Source organism: Chrysemys picta, chromosome 9 (genome assembly GCF_011386835.1).
Source record: "Chrysemys picta bellii isolate R12L10 chromosome 9, ASM1138683v2, whole genome shotgun sequence".
Classification (NCBI taxonomy): domain Eukaryota; kingdom Metazoa; phylum Chordata; order Testudines; family Emydidae; genus Chrysemys; species Chrysemys picta.
In genome coordinates, this window is record NC_088799.1 from 9,153,199 (window position 1) to 9,163,357 (window position 10,159).

The window sequence follows — 10,159 nt, forward strand, 5'->3', positions numbered from 1 at the left end:
GGGCACATGACTTACGAGGAGAGGCTGAGGGAACTGGGCTTATTTAGTCTGCAGAAGAGAAAAGTGACGGGGGGATTTGATAGCAGCTAGGCTGTTCTCAGTGGTGGCAGATGACAGAACAAGGAGCAATGGTCTCAAGTTGCAGGGTGGGAGGTTTAGGTTGGATATTAGGAAACACTATTTCACTAGGAGGGTGGTGAAGCACTGGAATGGGTTACCTAGGGAGGTGGTGGAATCTCCTTCCTTGGAGGTTTTTAAGGCCCGGCTTGACAAAGCCCTGGCTGGGATGATTTAGTTGGGAATTGGTCCTGCTTTGAGCAGGGGGTTGGACTAGATGACCTCCTGAGGTTTCTTCCAACCCTGAGATTCTATGATTTTATGAACTATCTCAGCCCCTGCTATAAACCCTATAAATAAAGCAGTGAGGGGTGCTGATTCCATTCTTACTTATACCAGCTTTGTATTGGTCCATTGACATCAATGGGCCTTACTCCTGATTTACACCAGTATCACTGAGAGCAGAAGCAAACCCAGGAATGGAGAAAGACGCCCTTAACTACAGTACAAGTAGATTCATTTGTTTGGGCTCTTACACTGCGCCTCTTTCTGTCACATCTGGGAACCTCAAATTCACTTTAAAAATAAGTAAATTCAAACACATCTGGACCACCCAAACTGATGACTCAGTAAAGTCAAACAGAAACCCACTGTCCGAGTGATGGCTGATTTATTAATTGCAGCGTTTGAATAGGCCGGTGAGTCCTGCACTGAGACCTGAATATCACTAACCTCACGCGCTCACCAAAAATAAAAGAATGAAAAAGCTACAACAGTCCCAGAAGAATAAATCTCTGCAATGCCTAGCTCAGTACGTTAACCACAAAGTCTCTCTCTTTTGTTTCCTCCCTTCATAGTAACTGTCCGCTGTATTGTTTCATTGGTTTTAGGGGTCCAATCTTTTACGGGTAGAAGGCAGTTATGAAACCTGTTTCCCAGAGTCTCTCACTCTAGAGAATGGAGATTTAGTGCATTTTGTACAGGAAGGAGAAAATGGACAATGGTAAGTACAAAAGAGAAAATAGCAGCTGGGACAGCTGTAACCACATGTAGGAGGTGGAAAAACTAATTAGAAGGATCTGAAAACATCTGCAGAAACGAAACCCAAAGCAGGAGAAAACCTACAGAAAATAGAGAGAACCCCCCATTATATGGTCTGTGGCAGAGTCTAACATGGCCTAAAGATGGGTTGTTATGTACAAGGGATATATTCTCTCTGTGATACATGCACATAACCCGTTTGCACCAAGGAGATACATCGGCACCATTAACAACAAGGAGTCTGGTGGCACCTTAAAGACTAACAGATTTATTTGGGCATAAGCTTTCGTGGGTAAAAACCTCACTTCTTCGGATGCATAGAGTGAAAGTTACAGATGCAGGCATTATATACTGACACAGGGAGAGCAAGGCACCATTGTACACTTATACCAATGGGACCATTGTATGCCTAGCACCTGCAGCTCCTGTTGAAGTCAAGAATTTTTGCTGTCCACTGGCTCAGCACCTCTCTGGATCAGCTGTATATTGAGGGTAGTATGAGGTTAACATGTATTTGAAAAGTTGCTGTGTCAGATGTGGAGTCTAAATCTAACCACCAAAGTATGAAACACAGGATTTTAGTCCTGCTTCCAGAGTGAAAGGGTAATTAATCCCTGGAACAATTTACTAAGGGTTTTGGTGGATTCTCTATCACTAGCAATTTTTAAATCAGGGTTGGATTTTTTTTTTTAAAAGATCTGCTCTAGGAATTACTTTGGGGAAGTTCTCTGGCCTGGGTTTGCAGGTCAGACTAGCCTGGGTTTGCAGGTCAGACTGGATGATCACAACGGTCCCCTCTGGCCTGGATTCTATGGATCACAACCCAGCTTTAACAAAGGGGTCACTACGAATACCCCCCATAATGAAGTAATCTACTAGTAACTTTTCTGAGTCACAGCAGTGTGACAGGAGAGGCTCCTCCCATCACTGAGCAGTGGTGCTGCGTGACTTAAGTGCAGTGACCTTGGCTGGTCCCACCTAGTCCTCTTTGGCCAGTAGTGGCTGGACATGAGGCTTGGGTGGAGAGAGACGTGAAAACAGAAAGGATGAGAAACAGTTGGGCCTCTGGCAGGGGTGAGGAGCACCCGTCGGAACAGAGGAAAATATACCAATGGCTGCATCCTGCTCTCACTCACATCAGTGCAACTCCATTGGCTCCATTGCACCAGAGTAACTGAGAGCGCACTTTGCCCCCAAGGGCTTGAATAGAGCTGGAGTCAAAGGTGATGTGCAAAGTGGGATAAGTTAGATTCCCTTGCTGTCCCTTCGGCTGCGTCTGCACTATGAGCTATGGGCGTGATTCCCAGCTCACACAGACGTACTCGCATTAGTTCTCGTCAAGTGAGGATACTAAAAATAGCAGCGAAGCCCCGGCAGCACAGGCAGTGACTGCAGCAGCACAGGCTACTGCCCTGAGTACCATAAGAACATAAGAACGGCCGTACTGGGTCAGACCAAAGGTCCATCCAGCCCAGTATCCTGTCTGCCAACAGTAGCCAATGCCTGGTGCTCCAGAGGGAGTGAACCTAACAGGTAATGATCAAGTGATCTCTCTCCTGCCATCCATCTCCATCCTCTGACAAACAGAGTCTAGGGACACCATTCCTTACCCATCCTGGCTAATAGCCATTAATGGACTTAACCTCCATGAATTTATCCAGTTCTCTTTTAAACGCTATTATAGTCCTAGCCTTCACAACCTCCTCAGGCAAGGAGTTCCACAAGTTGACTGTGCGCTGTGTGAAGAAGAACTTCCTTTTATTTGTTTTAAACCTGCTGCCCATTAATTTCATTTGGTGACCCCTAGTTCTTGTATTATGGGAGCAAGTAAATAACTTTTCCTTATACCAACCCGCCTGAACCCTGTTGGCACGTCCTCGGGGTGCCGAGCTTAGCACGAGAATGTCTCCACAAGCTAGGAATCATACCCCTAGCTCACGGTGTAGAAATAGCCCTAGACTCCCTGAGGCTTGGACGCCCTTAGACCTCCTTATACCCACTTACTGATGAATGATGGTCAGGAATTCTAAATTGGTGTAACTTGCATGCCAAGAGGCTGGGATATGGTGTAAGTTAGAGAGTGGCTCCCTATAATTGACCTCGTGCAGTGTCTTAGTAGTTCCCTTTCCTGCCACACTCTTCTTTGACTAGTCCTGGAATGTGGGAGTTACATTCAGTGGGCCAGGTTCAGAGGTGATTTGTAGGAGATGGGGTGGGAGTAAGTTTCATGTTGGGAGTCAGGTGTGAGGGGGGTTTAGTCAGTGTCACATTCAGACTGAAGGGGATGACAACGTTGTCAGATACCGTCATCTTAGACACCTCCTGGAGCCGCCTCTGAATTTGCCCCACTATCTTGCCGGATCCAGAGCGTCAGTGCCACACACTGTGTCTTTGCAGCGAGCAGATTCAGAGACCCTGTAGCACAGTCACACCCTCAGGCTGCTGTCCCTTAGCACTGGCCCTGTGCACAGGTGCCTCAGAATTGGAAGAATGCTAAGGTGAGCTTTACATCACCACCCTAGCAATCTACACCTCCCACCCCTGCTGCCCTTTGGCCGTAGCTGAGGCGTTACCCCCATAACGTGCATTTTCCTGAAGAACTGTACCAGTGGGAAGAGAGGTGGGGAAATGCATTGACTGTTCACTCTGAATTTCCAGGTTAGTAAAGAAGCTGGCTTCTGAGAAAAGCGATTGGGTTCCTTCCAGTGTGTTACAGCCAGCAGAAGGTGATAGTAACAGTATCCTTAGGAAGAACAATGCAGGTAATAAAGACAGTTTCTAATGGTGTTTTAAAAGCTCCCTGATTTTCCCTTTTTGTTTAATGAAAAGTGACCTTTCAAGGTCCCTTCCAGTTCTAGGAGATAGGATAGCTCCATTAAAAGGTACTTTGGCACCTGATCAAACATACACATGACAGTACAATATGTATTCAATCTAACTGTCTCACTCGAGCAGGGCTAGAGGTGGCATTTCAATCCCAGTTGGAGTTCAGGGTTCCCACCCACGATCAGGGCTACGCTTTGGATTTGATGACACCAAAATCTCATGAGCTGTTGTTGCGGATCAGGTGCTCTCACAATATTTCCACCACTTTGGGCTAACGTTTTTCAAGAAGGGCTGCCCCGGTGAGATTTCAGTCAAGCCAGAACTAGAAATAGTCCTTTTCCAGTTTCGGATCTGACCCAACACCCAAACCGTAGGGCAGTGATTGGATTTGGAGAGTTGCATCTGAGCACCCTCTGAAGATCAAAACATTACAGTTTTGGCCCATCTCTATAATATCAGGCTGAATTCTGCCCTCAGTTACATATTGTTTCCAATGCAAGATGTAACTGAGAGCAGAACCTGTCATGAGCCATTTACTTGATATCTGAAAGTGAGAGCTAATGATGGTTTTGTTGTTGTTGTTGTTTTTCAATTTGCTAAGATTTAGGAAAGGACTTTTGAAAATTAACAAGATTTTTTTGCTGCAGTTTAAGAGAAACACATGGTAGTTAAATCTGGATCCTAATGAATCAGTGTTCCACCTAGACCAATGTCGTGCTGCTGGCACTAACTTATAACCGATGCTCCAGAAGAAAATCAAAAATACATGGTGTACCAAGCCAATTGTTAAAGGGAATTCCTTCCTGACCCTACCTGATGATCAGCTAATGCCTTGAAGCATGAGGGTTGAGATTAGGTTTTTTAAATTTTATTTTACTGCTGTGTACTCTGGGATATTAATAACAAACCCCCATATTGTAGCTTACAAGTCCTTGAGATATCACTGTAGTGACAACATGTGTGTGTTTGTTTTTCAGAAGTGTACAATGATACATGCAGCACAGCCCTGGCAGACACTGAAATGAAGGAAAGTGAGCTGGCCAGAAGCTTAACGGCAGAACAGAGGGCTGGGAGTTGAACTGCAGGACAGGTTTTCCTCAGGACTCCTTCCTCTTCTTTATTTGTTTTGGTGGATGCTGGATCAAGTCACCTTTCCCACAGTTCTGAGCTTCAGAATTCATTCCAACCTCATTGACAGGAAAGCTGCTAGGTCCACGGCATGAGCTGAAAAACTGAAGGAGCATTAAAAATTCAAACGGCATCAAAATCCTCTTCAGCATTGAACAGAAAAAAATGCTTCTCGCATTGTTTATTGAACCATTTGATAGGATGTGGCCTAAATTAGGTCGACAGCAGAGTGGAAAGTTACTATGCACTCACCTTGTGGCGACATCGCTTCGACATTGGGTTACTTCAGAAGAACATGGTCACCAGTCACTCCTCCACCATGGGAATGTCCTGGAGTTTTTCCGTTCATTTGGCTCTGCTGCTGTGCCTTCTGCTGCCTCCCTTAATTCCACTGGATAGAAAATGATATCTTCAGTCATTTCTAACTGATCATTAACAGGAACAGAAAACTGCAGGGTAGTGGTGGGGGAAATACAAGTCCCGAATCAATGAAGCTTAGCACAGCCGTGGCGTGACTGCTTCCTCTCAGTGAATGGCCTTCTGTTAACAAGATCTTTGGAGGAGACAGATTGGCAACTTTTGAGAGGTGGCGATTCAGGGTTAGGCAGGAACCAAGATGTGGCAACTATTATGACATTTTGAGGTCTTTTTTGCAGTATAAACAGATTCTTTCCCCCAGTCCGTGGTTTTTGGATCACATCCCTCCACATTTGGTGCTGATAATTCCGTTGAATGTCATTTAACGTTCTACATTTGAGTAGACTGCATGCTGTACACTTCCTTTGTGTGCTGGACTCTGGAGTAGGTACGGTTCATCCCCATATGGTATCAGACTATACTTAGGCATTTGCAAATGGGCAGGTGGGTTTTAGAAGCACTGAGGAGTAGATAAAGTGTTATTGTTAAATGATTCTTTCCAGGACATTTTATTAAAGACTGTACCAAATCTCTGCAGCATAAGGATATAATGTAGATCTGTAAAATTCCTACAGAAATCATTAGCTCGTTCAGAGCAGGTCTGACGGCATTTGCATGGAGGCATTTTGATGCAAAATGGGAGTTTTAGATCCCACAAAGCTGCTAGTCCCTTAACTTTTGCAAACGTAAATATTGACCTAGGACTGTGAAAACCGAAAAAGACTGGCCTGAAAGAAATTACACTACAGAGCTCAAAAGTCAGTGATTGATTTTGACTAAACGAGACCCTTTTTGTACCATGATTAGTGATGCTCTTTGTAAATTAAAGGCTCTCATAGCACTAAAAAGGGAGAAAAGGCCAAACCAAAAGCAAAGCATTCATTATGAATTGTACAATGGGCAAAATAATACAATGCATTAATAATGTTTGAACTATTGGTTCATTGCAGGGACACAAGTGTTTCTCTTTGTATCGTGGAGGTTTTGGGGATTTTGGTGGCGCAATTACCATAATACAGCAAATCATTGAAGCACGTGAATAGTCCCCGTGAAGAGAAAATGAAGGCACATGCTTAATTATACCTTGCTGAATTGGGGTCCTAGAGAGCGTATTGGCTTAATGAGGCATTTGACTGCAGTACCAAACAGAGTGGATGCTGGCTTAGAACACCAAGTTTCTCATCCAGCCTCCAAATACCTAACGCCTTTGATTTGAGCTGCTTTCTGTTTTGCTGATTTGTTGTCTAGAGGAAACACGATTCAGTGGGCCAGAGCCTTCCCTCCTTTACTGAAGTCAGTGCTGTTGCACTGAGATAAGGATTTGGCCCGGGTTGTTCTGGGGATAAATCCACTAAATAACATTCAGGCTCAATATTGCCCTGAAGAACACACAACTCCTGCTGAAGTTCACTGAAGTCATATGAGTGACTTGAGGGCAAAGTTGAGTCCCTCCTCCAGTCCCCAATGCAATGAAATTTTTGAGTGAAGTCATTTTCTTCCCCACAGAATAACTTCACTGTGACATCCTTGTTATTGTCAGTAGTGTATGCACTGTCTGGTAACAGTGCTTCTCTCTTACCCCCACCTTTCCCCAAACAGTGGGGCGAGAGAGTTTTTATTGCACGTTCATGTGGAGGGGGCTTATATGAAATTGCCAAACCTAAGATTTATTTGTACTGTTATTGTTGACTTGTGGAAAGGCCAAAAATTGCACTTTGAAATCTCTCTAGATGAAAGGCTAGGAATCGACGTTATTATTGTTGCTGATCAAATATCCGACTCCCAGGAGTGGGAGCCAGCGGGGTCTGTCTTTTAGAGGACAGGAAATCAGGAATCCTTTGGGTTCTGTTCCTGCCTCTGCCTCTTGCAGTATTAACTTGGGCCAAGTCACTTACCCCCTCAGTGCCTCTTTTTCCCCGTCTGTAAAATGGGGTGATGACATTTTGTCATGTGCAGAAGATGTCAGCTTACACACTCTCCTCACTCAGACCTGCAATGGGGTGTCAGCAGGTGCACCTAAGGTGGGGGATCCCCGTCCTGCACCCAGTCTGTGCCCTCTTGGGCAGTGAAGCATCACCAGATTTGATAGCTGTCTCCCCCCGCACACATACCCCTTTACGTTCAAGGAGCACTAGCATAACATCCTGCCTGGGTCCTACTTGATCGCCCTGGGGCTAGTGAGGGAACAGGTTTTCTTTTCTTTCAGTGCACCAAGGCAACAAACAGTTCCCCACCACCACCTCTTTTAATAACAGTTTCTGCACATTTCTGACTCAACAAAAGTTTGTCCTGGTTTGACTGAGGTCTGTAGATCACACTGATACCATGAATGTACTGAAGAGGGAGAGAATGGACTAATCATTCGCTACCATCTGGCTGTGTGAATTGGATTCAGCACTCAGGTTTCAGTCATGTTTGGGGGCTGGTTATAACACAGCTGGCCACAGATACAGCTTAGATTGACTTCATAGAATATCAGGGTTGGAAGGGACCTCAGGAGGTCATCTAGTCTAACCCCCTGCTCAAAGCAGGACCAATCCCCAGACAGATTTTTGCCCCAGGTCCCTAAATGGCCCCCTTAAGGATTGAACTCACAACCCTGGGTTTAGCAGGCCAATGCTCAAACCACTGACCTATCCTTCCCCCTTATGCTCTTGCTGCATAGCAAGCTTTCAACAGTGTTTTAGCTGTGTCCGTGACCCTTGCTACCACCTGGGAGAGCCCAAGGCAGTTGTATGGTCCCTTCCCATCCACTTTACAAGCTCAGACCATATTTTATCCATTTTGGCCATTGCTGTGTTGTAGCTGGGTACCCTGAGAGGGCTGGTTTTTACATTGTAGTATCAACCTTAGACTGAGTTCCGTATTGTTAGGAGTTTGTAATAAAGTTTAAATGCTTTTACTTTACGAGGAGTCAAAGTTTAAGCTGATGACAATTTGTTGAGTAGATGAGCCCTAAATCACAGTCTCATGACACGTTTACGCTGTTTGGAGAAGGTGCGGTAGCTGCCAGGATGTTTAAAAATGGTGGTTCCTAACAGGCTTCAACCAGTGCTTAATTTGTAATGCAAGAGGTGCCAGGGTTCAAGCAATTTTTTTTATATTTATAACTGACGCAGCAAGCCCAATGGTCCCGGGGCTATGAAGTGCCAAGCCCAATGGTCCCGGGGCTATGAAGTGCCAAGCCCAATGGTCCCGGGGCTATGAAGTGCCAAGCCCAACAGTCCCGGGGCTCAGCCCAGGCAAGCCCTAGCACAAATTAAGCACTGGCTTCACCTCTCAAGATCTCAGGCCCAGTCTATGCTATAAAAATAATCAGGCCTCAGCCTCCACTAGTTTTATGGAGTAGAGACGTGGGCCCACAGTCTTGACACACAGTAGTAAATGCTTGTTGCCCAACCATATTCTAACGGTGGCTTTTATTGCCAGCATGAATCGAGATTTGTGTGGCTGGCGTTCCGATTGCTTTGCCATTTTAATGGCCAGCCTTTGAGATTTCAACCAGGCTTGGGTGGCAGAAAGGTCAGGAGCTTCCTTAAAAACAAAAACAAAACAAAAAAAACGTGCTTCAGGTCTGATTTGCTGTTAGATGATCGGAAGTATTTAAAGCAGCCAAATTGTGTATTTCCACCAGCAGCTGGAGTGGAAAGTTGTTACTAAGATTTCTTCTGCCCAGCTGAGAATTGGTACGGTTTGTAATTCTTACATATTTTCCATGTTGATGATGTATTTGTATATCGTGATTGATGAGAGATAATCAGACAGGGGAAAAGCACAGAACTCTCTTGATAAATTGCCTGTCTCCCCTTCCCCCCGCACCCCGGTCAGGACAGAATGTATGAATTTATAACGACAACCGCCAAGTGTGTGAATCTGGAATTTCTGTAAATAGGCCATTCTGAACTGACACTTTGGTCTTTATAAAAAGTATAAATACTGTAGTACAAACCACTCGGTGTAGTTGGTATTTCTGTGTAATGTAAGGAGAAAAATGAGCCTGCCATTCATTTTAAATGAGAGGGGCTTAGTAAGGTCCCATCTACACAGCTGAAAAATTCATGCTTATGTTGAGTTGAGCCTGAGTTATGGCCATCACATATTTGGCCACAAAAGATATGAAACCATTTTTCCTTTAGAGATCTCCCTTAATCGTGTCCCTGAATCATGTTTAGGGTGACCAGATAGCAAGTATGAAAAATCGGGACGGGGTGGGAGGGTAATAGGAGCCTATATAGGAAAAAGCCCCAAATATCGGGACTGTCCCTATAAAATCGGGACATCTTGTCACCCTAATCATGTTAAACCCTTAGAGAAATCCAAGGCTTTACGCAGCGTTCAACAGCATGGTTAAGACTCATGTAAGCTAAGACTGTAACCAGATCATGGAACAAACCCAATTTGTAGCTGGGTTCCCCAACACATTTATAAATGGGCCCCAAGCAATGTATTTGCAGTGTGTCGTTTGGACTTTAATTGTGTGTTTCAAGCTATCTGCACAGCCTGAGCCAACTGCATGGGGGAATGCCGCAAAAGGACAGGAGGTAAAAATGCATGAACTGTCAGAATGTATTAAGCCAACTAAACCTGGAATATGTTTTCCCAAGATTGTATGAGCCAAAAATTTCTCACCTCACACCGGTTTTACGCTAGTGTAACTCCATTATGTGACATTATGGGGCTTACCCAGGCC

The 10,159-nt window shown here is 44.8% G+C and overlaps 1 protein-coding gene across 7 annotated transcripts in view; it reads left to right on the forward strand.

Annotated features, from left to right (window-relative positions):
- MCF2L2 (MCF.2 cell line derived transforming sequence-like 2) overlaps positions 1 to 9,417 on the forward strand; it is a 312,498-nt gene extending 303,081 nt beyond the window's left edge. For 6 of the 7 annotated variants that reach the window (XM_065557695.1, XM_065557694.1, XM_065557697.1 and 3 more), the window contains 3 exons: positions 948 to 1,060; positions 3,757 to 3,860; positions 4,902 to 9,417. In XM_065557695.1, the coding sequence (XP_065413767.1) occupies positions 948 to 1,060; positions 3,757 to 3,860; positions 4,902 to 5,002 (318 nt within the window). In that variant the 3' untranslated portion in view covers positions 5,003 to 9,417. The remainder of the gene's footprint in view (positions 1 to 947; positions 1,061 to 3,756; positions 3,861 to 4,901) is intronic. The other variant, XM_024107391.3, reaches the window with a different exon arrangement.
- Positions 9,418 to 10,159: the final 742 nt, after the last annotated feature.